The sequence below is a fragment of the Varanus komodoensis genome, unplaced genomic scaffold, assembly GCF_004798865.1.
Source record: "Varanus komodoensis strain SLA01 unplaced genomic scaffold, ASM479886v1 scaffold3, whole genome shotgun sequence".
Taxonomy (NCBI): domain Eukaryota; kingdom Metazoa; phylum Chordata; class Lepidosauria; order Squamata; family Varanidae; genus Varanus; species Varanus komodoensis.
This window is the reverse complement of record NW_025335761.1, coordinates 17,114,544-17,128,904: the sequence shown is the minus strand read 5'-3', so window position 1 is coordinate 17,128,904 and position 14,361 is coordinate 17,114,544. Positions and strand designations below refer to the sequence as shown.

The 14,361-nt window shown below is 38.5% G+C and overlaps 1 protein-coding gene across 6 annotated transcripts in view; it reads right to left on the bottom strand.

Annotated features, from left to right (window-relative positions):
* SIPA1L1 (signal induced proliferation associated 1 like 1) overlaps positions 1-14,361 on the bottom strand; it is a 174,481-nt gene that overhangs the window by 59,732 nt on the left and 100,388 nt on the right. For 4 of the 6 annotated variants that reach the window (XM_044435575.1, XM_044435574.1, XM_044435578.1 and 1 more), the window contains 4 exons: positions 12,655-12,699; positions 6,562-8,365; positions 5,813-5,943; positions 2,011-2,199 (listed from right to left, as the gene is read on the bottom strand). In XM_044435575.1, the coding sequence (XP_044291510.1) occupies positions 2,011-2,199; positions 5,813-5,943; positions 6,562-8,050 (1,809 nt within the window). In that variant the 5' untranslated portion in view covers positions 8,051-8,365; positions 12,655-12,699. The remainder of the gene's footprint in view (positions 1-2,010; positions 2,200-5,812; positions 5,944-6,561; positions 8,366-12,654; positions 12,700-14,361) is intronic. The other 2 variants (XM_044435576.1, XM_044435577.1) reach the window with 1 other exon arrangement.

Sequence of the window (14,361 nt, the reverse complement as noted above, 5' to 3'; positions counted from 1 at the left end):
AATCCATACAGATAAGCAATTGCAGTCCAAACAGCTATATATAACATATAATTGACATATTTAGCTCTTGAAATTGAAAGAAAATATATGAAATATATATTTCATACATATATTCAAAATGTATGAAAATATACAAAGCTTGCATATATTCTGTACAATTTAATTGTCTTTATTCTGATGTATCATTTTTATCCTGATTTTCTGTTCACAGTCACATAAAGCTCACAGGAAGAAAAACAGTGGGACAATTAAAAGATAAAGTGCCATCATCAGTTTGAAACTGCAGCAGATAAAACTAAATCCAAAGCAGCAGCTTAAAGGTCAAGCAGAAAAAACTGAAGAAAACAAACAAACCGCTTGGTGAAAGAGAAAATGTTCAGTTATCAGTAGAGAGCATGGACAGAGGGTTCTCCAAGGGAAGGGCATTCCACCATCTTAGCACCACCAATGAAGAGGCCCTTACACAATTACATGCCCATCTCATGAAAAAGTAAGGCCACAATCAAAGTTTTCGATGAAGATTGTAATGAGCATTCAGGCTCACACAGAAATGGTCTCCCTGGGGTAAACTGGCTATAAGCCACCCAGGGCTCTAAAATCTAAAACCAGGACTTCAAAACTGAGACTTGAAACAAGTAGTCAGCAAATGCAAATGATGTATGCTTTGCTTTCCAAATTCCAGATAGTAATTTAGTAACAGCATTGTGAAAGCCTTGAAGGTTTTGGATCCTCTCCAAAGGAACAACAGCAGCAGCAGCCTGAAGAAATCTGGTTTGGAAGTATCTTGGATAACTAAGGCCAGGTCTGCCTTCTCTGCAAACCAACCAAAGCAGAGGAAAAGCACTTCTTCCTACCAACACTACCTGGACACCCAGAGAGATCCAGGTAAAGGATCACTTCCAAGCTGCATAATTGATCCTTCAAGAGTGCAATCTCATCAAGCACTGCCTATCTTTATTCACTGCCAAATCTCCTAACCAACAGCACCACCATTTTATCTGAGATATATTCCAACCTTTTTATTTCTCTGAACTGAAACCAGACATTGATCCATCTAAGCTATTGCCTCTCTGGGAATAGATTATGGAAATGAGGGATAGATTAGTGTATAATCTGCATACCAATGCCACTTTAAATCTATGCATGGTCTCATCTAGTGATTTCACATACATGTTAACAAGCATGGAAAAAAGAAAGCACCTTGTGATATCCAGCAACCAACAGCCAAGGTAGGGGTAGAACAGAAATCTACAGCACCATCTTTTGAGACAAACCTTTTGGGAAGGATCAGATCCATTAAAATGTAATGCTCCACAGACTCAACCATTTAAATCAGTTCAAAAGGATTTTACGCTTCATAGTACTAAAAGCTGCTGAGAGGTCCAGCAGAAGCATCGTCCCAAAGCAGATCATTGACCACAGCAATGTTTGCCAGAAACAAGAATGAATTCAATAGTTATTTTCATCCAATAATGCCTAGGTTGGGAAGCAAACCACTGTGCAACTACATAAAACACAACCCAACAGAAGGAAGTGCAACTTTCTATTAGTTTAGGAAACATTTCCACTCAATAGTTGAAAAAAAGTATCAAAAACCTTCAAAGAATAAAGAATCTAAAGTTATAATGTATTACATCGTTAGAATATAGATTGTCAGTGCCTAATGTGTTATGACAGGGAGTGCACAATTTTTTTTATCAATGTATTCATACATTTCTTTAGCTCACTATGAAGAAAATAACATACCTCTGATAATATGTACATGTAAACATACTAATCTGTTTAAAAAGTTGCATTCCTCAGTTTGCCTAATTTGCTGCTTCTTTACTTTTCTTTTTTTTAACAACAGCACAATTTAATTCTGGTATCTCAGTCAAAACATTTGCTTTATTCTGTAGTATTGAGAGACACATGGTAGCTTTCTTTAACATTTCCGGATAGGATGGATATAGTGCATCATATTCTAATGAAGGTTCACTGAAAGAGTAGAGTATGTTATTTAGAACTTACCCCTTGTTCATCAAGTTTCATAAGCTGTTCTGTCACTTTAGGAGTGTTGAAGGCCAACCTGAGACACTGTATATTTAGTTCAGGAACCACATGTTCAAGGACTTCTTTTAAGGGCAACCCTCTGGCTGTACAGTGCTTTGCGGTTGAAGGTATGGCATCCTCCAAGACAGAACCTCTTAGGGTTGTAAGCTAGGAAACAAAAGCTAGATACTAAGACAGAGGAAGAGAGGTCAAGGGAATGCAGGTTACAAACTCAAAAAGGAGTTAAAATGAAGATTCTTGGTTTCAGGTCTTTAATCTGAAGGTGCCTTCAGGTGCTAAAAGCAAATCACAAAAAGCTAAGTCATGCACCTGCTTTTCGTGGTTAGGAACTTGTGCACATTTAGTATGCATAGTATGGGTGATCCAGTCCTTTAATATTCAGAATTATGAAAAACAGATATACAGTCATCATGAATTCACTTGAATGAATTCCCCAAACAGATATACAGTCAAACAATGGAAAAAATGCATTGTTCTTTTTTTATTCCATTAATTGGAGCTCACAGGTAAATCAGACCAGTTTTACATTTGTTGGGGAAAAGTGGAAAGTGAATTCATGATGACTGTATATCTGTATAAACACAATTTTCATCCCCAAACACAATGCTTGGAGTAATTTTGCATTCCATCTTTATAAAAGAGGTAACAGTCAAACACCACAGCATATATTAAGTATTCTTTATACTGTAGCTTATTTCACTAAACTAGCATTTTGTTTTCTTTTACCCCTCACTGAAATTTATGAAAAACCTTTGCAAAAGCATTATGACCAGCACACATACATATAATTTAACACAAGCTGTAACACAACACTTTAGACGGATTTACATTTCAAAATATGCCAATTAAAATTAAAAACTGTTAGCAAGATCTAATTAACAAAGAAAATAACACACACATTTTTTAAACTAAGAATGGATACTAAAATCAATACGTCCCAACTGCAGTAATTTTCTAAAGGTCTTCCTAAGAAAAAAGAGTTTCAAATCTGTACACTGGGACTTAGGCAGGCCTTCTCTGTCAGACTGAGGGCAACAACTGAGAAAAATCTCTGCTTTCCCCCACAAATTTAACTTCCTGAATCAACCTTCATGAATTGACCTTTAAAAGATGGAAAAACTCTTATGGAGAAACCCATTCCTAAAAGTTGGCCCAAGTTGTTATGCATATTGTAGTTGTATAGCTGAAAAAACATTTTAGAAGCCAACATGTAGTCAGAACAAGCAACAGTGATCCAGCTGAGTATGTTCCCTACTGAAAGTAGAGATGCAGATGTGCTTGCCTTCTTATGAGCTGCTTCTTTCTGATGAGATTTTTTTCAAACACAGTTTGAAAATAATCTAGATTTGAAACATTTTAAATCAAGAAACAGTACTAAGTGGGAGAATGAAACAAATTTACTAATTTTTAAAATGTTTAGAGCCAAATGTTTTAAAACTAGACGGCTTTTGTCAAAATGAAAGCCACTATGGTGTGGTGGTTTGAGTGTTGGATTGGAACTTGGGAGATCCAGTTTCTAGTCTCCACTCAGTCATTAAGTCACTGGGTGATTCTGGGCCAGCCTAACCAACCTGAAAGGGAGCTGTGAATAAAATGGAAAGGATTATGTTAGTCAATTAGTATTCCCAGCAAGAGGTGGGAATAGAGACTTGATAAATAACAGCAAGAGATTCCTGTGATAGCTGCTACAGAAAACTGTACTATTAAGAACTGTGGTTTATTGATCCCCACCTTAGCACAGTCTCACTCAGAGGTCATCAACCGAGGCACTTTCCAGCTATCCACCACTAAGGGCAGAGAATGGTGAGCAGAAGAGGGTCCCACCATACTGGAATCTGCCTCTATCATAAATTTGTCAGGCCTCAAGAACTCTGACGACTCACTTATTTACTGGTCTTCCCATAAAACTGGCCATATGTTTTATTGATTTAATCTGCTTTATAGCATTTTACAGTACTTCCTGTATATTTATTGTTATATAAATGCTTTTGTATTTTTCCTGTTTTCCACCTCGAGAGGATTTGAAAATAATTTTAAATAAATAAAATAGATAATTCCTAAAACATAAGGATAATAATAAGAACTGCCATTTATTTATCTTTCTTTGCATTTCTGAACCCATAAGGGACACAATGCAAATAAAGCTGTATACATTATCTGCAACCAGGGCACCACTTAAAGCAAGAAGAAAACAAATGCTAGCAGTTAACGTCCCAGTTCAGCATAGCTATGTACAGACTTGAATCCTACTAAAGTCAAGTAAGACTTAAGTATGTGCCACATAGTAAAGGTAAAGGTTTCCCCTTGATGATACATCCAGTCATGCCTGACTCTAGGGGGTGGTGCTCATCTCCGTTTCCTAGCTGAGGGAGCCAGCGTTTGTCCGCAGACAGCGTTTGTCTGCAGACAGTCTCCGTGGTCATGTGGCCGGCATGACTAAACACCGAAGTGCACCGAACGCTGTTACCTGCCCACCGAAGGGATACCTTTTTATCTACTTGCATTTGCATGCTTTCCAACTGCAAGGTTGGCAGGAGCTGGGACGGAGCAACGGGAACTCACTCCGTTGTGCAGATCCAACTGGCGACCTTTCGATCAACCAGCCCAGCAGCACAGCGGTTTAAACCACTGCACCACCTGCAGTCCCTTATGGGCCGCATAAGTCACTGTAAAGTTGGTAAGCCTGAATCTAAGCTGTCTCCAGCACTTCTTCTATTTTGGATCATTTTAGATTTTCCCTTTGTTGCCTACCACCAACATCACCTTACATGAGTGCCTCCCTCTTCTTCCAAGTCAGCCTTTTTTCTTAACAAATTTTACACACTGTCACCCACGTAAACTTGATAAATGCCATTTTCCAAGCAGAAGAAATAAAACCTAGTTCATGCGTAATGCTAAGCCATGATTTGGTTTAACCTATGTCTTGTTGCCCTACTTAGGGTTAGTCTACCAGAAGCGTGAACAAAGCATCATTTGTTTCCTCAGTGCCTGTGTTGTTAATTTTCCTCCTCTTTTGCCTGCTCCTTCTCTGTATCAAATGCTTTTACAGCACTGTAGTCCTTCCTTGTATCTCAAGTGGATGTCAATAAATCCATCAAATGGATGTCAAGTCTTCATGCCATGTTTTTCACATTCTTATTCTTTTCCCTTATATCTTTTAAGATATAAGGGAAAAGAATAAGAACTAGATAGTATATACAGTTACTAAGTATGTTTCCATTTCCTTTAAATGAAATTCAAACATATATAGTAACTATAACCCTATCATGGAATTTGCATCATGTTTGTATTTTATCTTCAATTCCAGTATTGTATAAATGGAGAACAATTTAGTACAACACCCACTGTCTTGAACAAAGCTTCCCTTGGTTTTATATAATGCAATACAGCTGACAGCTCCCTAACATTGCATAACAGTTCATTAACTGAAAGCCATTATCCTTTCATGTTTGGACACTACCATTAGATCTGCAACTATTAAATTTAAACAACATTAGATCTTTTATTTTTAGTCCCTCTTTTATTCCTCACTGTAAGAAGTTTTAAAAACAGACTAGATACTACAACATTACTGGAATTATTTTAGTACATTTAAATAACAGGTAACATAGGGACTATTCAAAACATAAGAAAGACTACTGTTTAAACCACATTTAAATCTTTGCAGTAATTCCTGGAGTATACAGGTGTTTTTTTTGTTTTGTTTTTTTTGTTTTGTTTTGTTTTTTTTTTGTTTCTATATTGCTCATGCATTGCTTACCTCACTTGTTCTGAAAATGATGCGGTAGTTGTACTGAGAACCATTTTCTCTAATTTCTTCAGGTTTCTCCCTTCGGATGCTGACAGCTACAGGACCAAGGTTTTCATCTGCCCCAAAGTAGTTCCAGTGTTCTTGTGCATTAAAAGAATGGGGGAAGAAAGCAAGGATTATCTCAGGAAAAAGGACCAATATTTCACCTTCTTGATAATAGGTTTCTGTTTCAGAAGTTCATATAAAACATTCTCACATTTGCTCTAAATGTGAGCATGTTATTATTAGTCAGAGGCACATTCTCTCAAGAACAAAAGTAACACATGAGTTAGGGATGAGAGATATGGTTTGGCAGCATTCCAGAGATTCCCCCTGCCCCAAAATCTAAAAAAAAATTGCCCAATCTTTCCTTTACCTTGTTTCTCTTGTAATGGTCTTTTGACCAAACGAGTAAGAACAATCTTCCCCAAGGTCATGCTCTCCAGATGTTTTTGTCCGCAATCATTATCCCCAAGCAGTGCTGCCAATAGTGAGGACTGTTGGGAGTTGCTGTCTGAAACATCTGGAGGGTACCTGGATTGTGAAGGCTCTGCTTTTATTATATAATCTAAAAACTGCTCATTATTAAAAATCATATTGCGGAATTCATTGTAAGTGTACATAGGAATTCTAACTAGTATTCTGCACATTAAAACTTATTTGCCAATCCTCATTCAACAGCAAAGAATTGCAGTTTAAGACAGCTAATGCCTTCTCACCTTTCTGATAGAAGAATTTCCGGTAATAATATGCACCGAGATCCACATGTTCAACAATGTACCTTTTCACTCTATCCAAGTGTAACATTAGATTTTCCTTGGGTACTTCAAGCACTGCCACTCCTGCATTTGTGCAATGAGAGCTAAGAGTAGATTCAAAAGAGACACTTTCACAGCCACTGAAGGATCCAGAGTTAGATTTTGAAAGGCTGATCTTTCTTTCTCCTTCCCCACCAATCTCATTTCGAAAATAAGGGCAACTCATGACAAGATCATTGCTTTTATCATCTCCTTGGTCCATATTGAGACTTCCTTTGGAATTCAGGTCTTCTGTACTGCCCATAGGGGAATTAAAACTTGCAGAATGGGACAATGGCCCAGAAGCTAATGATGCAACTGCAGCAGCAGAAGCTCCAGTAGTTGTATTCCTTCGTTTAATAACGTTGTGCCGGTTAACTGCCACTTCATTTAAATCAAATAATATACTCTGAACATCATAATGGGCAAAGCACTTTGGGCAAGTCCAAGGCCTGACACTATCTTCTGATCTGCTGTCCTCAAGGTCTGAGGACTTCCCGAGATCCCCTTCACCTTTGGCATTACGCAGCTTTCGAAAAATGGAAGAATCTCCTGTCTCTGATTTTGAACGTCTCTTCAGTGGTTTCTCCCTTTCTTTAAACAGTTGGAGGTTTTCTCTCTGAGTTATGGGTCCATCTATGACATCCAAAGAAAATCCCGAACCCTTACTTCCACTAGCTATAAGGAGTCCACTGAATTTGCTGGTGCTTGAGACTCTCTGATCTGATTTTTCATCTTTGTAATCTTTTAATAGGTCAAAAAAACTTTCCCCTGAAGTACCCTGCTTATCTATTGATGAGGTGCTGCCATATTCTCTGTGTAGCGATGGTCCAGATTTATAACTGGGTGAGATACATTCATCAAAGCTATCTATATCAAGTTCACTTAGGGTAATGTCACTATTACTACGCTGTCTTATTCTACGAAGAGCTTTTCTAGGAGAACTGTGGTAGCCATCAGGTGTGAGGAACCTAGAATCTAGATTCTCAGATTGTCTGGTTTTGTTTTTAAGTGTGTTTTGGATACTCTTTAACATGACAGAGTCACTAGCATTCAAGTTAATAGAGCTCCCCTGACTCCCAGGACTACTTTTTGCAGACATACTATCAAGACAGGTTGGTGTGTCCATTTCTTGACTTGATCGACTGTTTTCTTTGACATTTTCCTTCCTTGGAGGCCAGTCAGCAATCCTTGCCCTAACCCCCATTTTAGGAACCCCGGGAGTAGAAGTAATATGATGAGAGCCTTCAATGCGTGGAGGGCCTACTGGAGCCATCACTGAAGATCCCAAGCTGCCATTCTGTGACCTAAAGCGTCTCATATAAAAGTCATCTGAATGGACTTTAGGAGTTCCATCTGAGACTCCAGTGGCAACAGCCCTTTCAGTCTGGGACCGTTTCAAGCTGGTCATTATTGGAAAATGTGTTTGTCCTTAGTGAGTTCCAGAAGAAAATACAGTCATCTCTGCCTTTTAACTTTATAGCTCTCTTCTGGAGAATGTTCTCCAGAAAATACAGAGGTTGCATGAGACCCCAGTTGTGATTGTTTAATATAGGGCTGAACAGTCTATAGATGCGACTCTTTTACAAACCACTGTTGTTCGATCACTGCTGACTTCTTCAAAGTCTTAATCGATCCATTTTAAGAAGCCTTTATCTTGCCACACATCCAAATATATTAACATTGCTTTGAGCCCCCAAATTTCAGTGGTTAAACTTGCTTTAACCTACAGCAAATAAAGAGGAAGACAGATTGATTAGTCAATGCACACATTTAGTTATATAAATGCAAATTTAAAGTGCCTATACAGTATCTTGGTACATTTTACTATACAGATTAATCATAATTAGAAGGCTGACGTATTTTACCACTTATTAAGTTATTTTCTGTATACAAAACAGACTTTCCTTCAGTTTAATAGCTGTAGGAAGAACATCATTTCAATCAGCAAAATACATTTAAGATATATATATAATTCTAGATTTTCTGGGATCCTTGGAAATGTGACCTTAATGAGTTCTCCTTTCTCTCTGCTCTCCATGGATGACCCATCCTTAGAACTGTCTCTGCCCATGGCACCTACTCCTTTGTTTTATTGTGGTGTGCTCATTTAACTTAGATATGAATGCAAAGGCAAGTGGTAGAGAGAGGCACTACTAGTGGCTAAGAGGTAGCAGTGGTCCCTTTTGAGGTTCTGGGGCAACAGCAAAAGGGACTCAAAACAAAAAGCTTCCTCTGCCAGATTCATGGGATGGGAAGTAGTAGGTGGGAAAAGGAAGAGAGAACACCCCAATTGTGTCCTATTCCTACCCAGTACCACCACCTGGAGCTACCGTATTAAGAGGGCAGGATATCTTGGACAGGCGCCAGCCTCTCCAGACCCAGTATGGCCCTTTATCCCAGCAGAAGACAGAAAGAGATCCCAAGGCAGCAGTGACTAAATCCTGAAAATTTCAACACAAACCAGAGTATGGGTGCACAGGCATCTCTTACACTTTGAGGGAAGCAGCAAAGGGTAGAGACTGATAAGCTTCTGGGAGCCTGTCACATTATTTCCATAATAGCAAAGCAATTTTGTCAGCCACTTCTGGCATTTTTTAAATATAAAAACTCTGTATTAGGTGGCCAAACCAAGACTCACAAGTTACATGTGGCTCTTTGAGCTTATTTTGTGGCTCTCTGCTCACTGCTGCAGGTTCCCACAAGAACCTACTTGCAGCTCTCAAACATCTGACATTTACTGTATGTAGCTCTTCTGTTGAGCAACTCTGGCCACCCTGCACTATGTACCACTCTGTAACATCCCTAAGTGGTGAACAGTAAACAGGAATAAATATTCAAAGGAATAAAAACAACTTTAAAAACTTTAAACAAAGCTATGGTTTGTCATTCAGGGATGAACGTTCCTGTAGCAGATGCCCAATACAAGGCTACTACCTGACATCCACTAGCAAGGAATTCTACATGGGCATGGGGAACTAACACATCATGAATACTACTCTGAACAACTAGGAATAAACAAAGAATACACAGTTCTTATGTGTAATGATGGAAACAGTTGAACATTAAATGGACCCAAAGGGTTTGTTCTCTTAGCACAGCTGATGGAATGATCCTACCACCCATCTCTTCTTCTATTCTAGCTTGATGGAATGCCTACTACAAGGTAAAAGCTGAAGGGTGTAAAGAAGTGAGAGTAACTGATCTTTCAGCACATCCAATATCAAGGCTCTTTTTTCACCTAGCACACAAACCATGTTTGGGATAGTGTTTAAAACGCTGGACTGGGATTTGGGAGATGCAAGTTTGGGGCCAGTCACAGACTTGCAGCATAACCTAACTCACCGGGTTGTTCTCATGAGGATAAAATAGAGAGAAGGAGAACCTTTGAAGCTGCCTTGGGTTCTTTGCAAGAGGAAGAAAGGTGGGGTATAAATGTAGTAGTAATAGTAGTAGTAGTAAATCTGCAGAGAACATCAGGTTTAGCAAGACCTTAGAGGGCCACCCTGAAAGGCTGGTAAGCTCAACTTTATTGCAAATTATGTAGGCTTGCAATATGCATAAGTCATTTGATTTCCCTCCATCAGTACTCCAGACAGCCATAAGGTATTCAGGCTTGAAAATGTATTCTTTAAAATAAATTATCATGTGCCTTTTGCTCACACACAGAACTCTTTGGGCTCCCACCTGGGTGCTAACTCGAGTATTGAAATGGCCCAAATAATAAAAAGTGGGGGGAAGCATTTTTACTTTTTTGTTTTATCTGACTCTATAAACAGAAAAAAGGGGGGAAATGAGCCCAAAAACTCATAAAAGTACTGTAACTTGTCTTCATACATGAATTTAAAAATTTAAAAATTCTACATTTAAAACTGTTTCCACATTAGAATATAAACGATATCTTCTAACAGCAAAGTGCCTTTTCCATTCTAATTTTACAGGAATACTGGAACAAAAGGTTCTTTCCACATTACCCTGGCCTAAACTGATTACAAAGTGCTTTATTGTCCTTTCAAGAGCCTTAACAACAACAAAACAACACCTCCACAAATACACCCTGGCAGGGAGTAGACAAAGGCAAGGGAATGTCAGCATAAAATCCCCCACTGCTGTATACACCCTTGAACACAAAGAAGAGCATCCTATTCAGAAACTCAACCAATTACACAAAATGTGGCATTTAAATACTTGCCAAGTCTACTCATGTAAGGATGTTGCTGAACCAGCACCAGGCTGACAGAACAGTATTATGTCCAAGTCAAGGATTCTGACAGTTCTAGGGAAACCAGCACTTTCTGCAGTCTTGTTCTCAAAAGTAACAACTGCTTGTTGCCACAGTAATTAAGCGTTACCAAGAACACTTTCTGCTTCCAACAATCAGCCAATTGTAATGGAGTACTGTGGAGAAGCACTTCTGACTGAGAAGATCAGTAAAAAGGAGGATTCCAAAATGCACCATTTTGTAGAAGGTTCCACTTGTCTAAACAAAAGCTTCATCTTTAAAGATGCAATAAAATGCACCATAAATTTGCTGCAATATCCACATGTCCTAGCCGTTCTTCATTATTAAAAGAACAGCAGCCCTTATGTAGGCAAGTAACAAGCATTATGTCTTAATTTCTCTGGCAAGACCATTTCTAGATAGTTAATCAAACAAACTCCCTCTCGGATGCACACCATAATGTGTGAGGGGGTTTGAGTGTGTCAAAGAAGCAAAGAGTAATACTGTAAGGAGACCAGAGTAGTCTCACTAGGCCAGTACCCTAGTAGCAGCATCCAAGGCAAAATGGTCAAAACTAAGATAGTGGACTAAGATGCATCCACCCTCTTCAGGAAGAATGGTCACATTAGCAAAAAGAGAATGGATCTCATTAATGGTGATGAAGATGGAGAAACCTCTGAAAGGCAGCTGTGGGGCAGCAGTGGTAGATGAAGGAAACACTGGCAGAGGATCTTTTGCAGATAATAGCAGTGACACTCGAGCTAACCACCGGTTAGTACTGCACAGAAGAAGGCAATGGTAAACCACTTCTGAATTTTCTTCACATACCCTATGATGAAACAATCCAAAATGAAACAAGAGATAGTGCTAGAAAATGAGAATCCCAGGATGGAAGGCACTTTATTAGCCACTGAGGAAGGGACAAATATGAGTAGCACTGTCACTAATGAAGCTACTAGATTAAACCTGAAAGGAAGTCTAGAGGGTGACATGCAGAAGTGAAAGGAAAGTCCAATGCTGCTCAACACATACATGGGACATGGAACATGAGAAGTATGAATCAGGGCAAACTGGAAATAGTAGATTAAGAAATGGAAAGAATGAACATCACAGAATTGAGTGTGAGCAAACTAAAGTAGACTGGAGTGGTACTTTTCCAATCAGACAAACACCAAGTATATTCCTTTTCCTCTGGAAGTGACAAACTCAGCAGAAAAGGAGTGGCTCTAATACTGAAGCAAGACGTAGTACAAATAGTATAAGGAGATATAATGAAAAATTTAACCAAAATGACCAAATAGTATAAATCAGAATTAGCAGAAAATCTATCAACATAACCATCATTCAATTCTAAGTTCCAACAATAGGTGCTGAAGAAGAAAAGCTGTTATTTCCTTCAATACAGGTATGAATTTTAAAACAAATCAGTAGCAACCACATCAGCTGAAATCCTTTAAGACCTACAAATACAATTTACATATATGTAAAATGACTGGTGGAGGATCTTCAAATTGACACTGCTGGCAATAACTGTATGTGACACTAAACTCCCTCAGAAAACTTTGTATTTCAAACAGGATCTTTGTATTTCAAACAGGATTTTTGTATTTCAAACAGAACTAGGTGGCTTGGCCATGCCATAAAGGAAGGAGAAAACGACTGAAGTTGGTGGGCTTACAACTATATCAACAATCCCACCTTATCCCCTAAAAGATCACTGCTCCAGAAATAAAGAAAAAATACAGTATTTTCTATTCAGTGTAGTTTACTTGCAAGGTATAAATTTGACTTACCAAGCATAATTTGAAAATAAAATATGTATCAGTTTTAAAAGTTATCTGGAAAAAAGGAAAGAATGAAGAGTTACTTCAAAGGTTTAAACCTAAATTTCCCAGACTACTTCAAACTGGCAATCATTCAGGGTGCATTTTTCAATGACAACGTATCTTCTACAAGTCAAAGTAAAACCAGATTCTTAATGCTTATTTCTAGGAGAATCTTCACATTCTTGGTTGTTGTAAATTTAATGCAACTGCAGAAATGTTAAATATTTGAGGAAATAAACTTAGTTCTTTTTCTAGGGTCAACTGTAATCTTCCAACTTGATTATAATTTTTCTGTGATCATCAAAGCAGGAAAAGCATTAAGAATTAAACTACACTGGATGACCTCAGGAAATTAACTGTTATGAAACATGATGCTATTGGTGGATTGTTTGATTCATCTGATTTGTACACTGCCTTTCTATCGAGAAAAATGGCACATGAGGGAGCTAGATGGTAAACTTTTCTAAAAACAATTACTCAAGAATCCTCTTAAGGCATGATCCTATGTACATTTACACAGGAAAAAAGGTTTTTTCCCAACTAAATGCACGTAAGATAGTGCTCTTAAACAATGAAATGGTTTAAAGTGAGAGAAACGGGAGGAAAAAAGGCCACTTCATATTGATATTATCATGAGCTTTATAAATAGCTTTTATTCAGTATAGGAAAGAACCAGGATGGGAGCAACACTTTCAATCTGCTTTATCTGGTAACATTTCTTTTTATAAGTTATGTTGAACTGCAGAATCAAAATATTCAAAACAACCACAGCACACAGACTGGACTCATTTGAGACTTACTAACTCTCACAGGCTCCAGATGTTCTTTGATTCCAATGCTCAAGTTCACACGCTACAAAATACATCTATTATAGTTCAAATATGGTTTTACTTTTCTAAGAGAGTAATGCAAAGGAAAGGGAAGAACCCTTTCCTTAAATGTTCTTCAAACCTAAATGTCACTTCTAAGAAAGCTGAAAGAATAATAGAACTCCGATAACATTTGTTTCTCATTTTTCTTCTAAGTAGCTCAGGACAGCATTTTTGAGATTATGTTATTTTATCTTCACCAGAAACTCCAACAGGTTAGGCTAAAAGGTAGTGACTCTCATGCCCATTTACTGAGTTTCCCAGTTAAGCACGGAGTTAAAGGCCAATCTCTCAATCTGATTCAATTACACTGTCTATTACACCATGCTGGCTTTCAGCTTCCTAAACTTCCCATTTCTTGTCATAAACAAAATCAGGACAATCAACTATAATACAACATTCCTGTTTCATGGTACAGTGGTACCTTGGCTCACAAACTTAATCCGTTCCAGGAATCAGGTCGTAATCCAAATTGGTCATGAGCCAAGTTAAATTTCCCCATAAGGTTCAATGTAAATAAGGTTAATCCATTCGGTAACCATTTTTTCAATCAGAAAAATGTGAAGCAAAGTGACAACAAAGATGGTGGCCATCTCCCCTCCCCCACACCCCAAGCACAAGCACAACCATCCCCGCCCCCCCAGCATGACCGAGATCGCGCTTGTCATCCCTGCATGCGCCTGTCATCCCGGCGTGCTGGGGGGGGGGAGAGACGGGCGTGATCATGGGCACACTGGGGGAGGGAGAGATGGACACCATCTTGGCCATCTCCCCCCTCCACCCCCAGCACGATCGCAGCCATCTC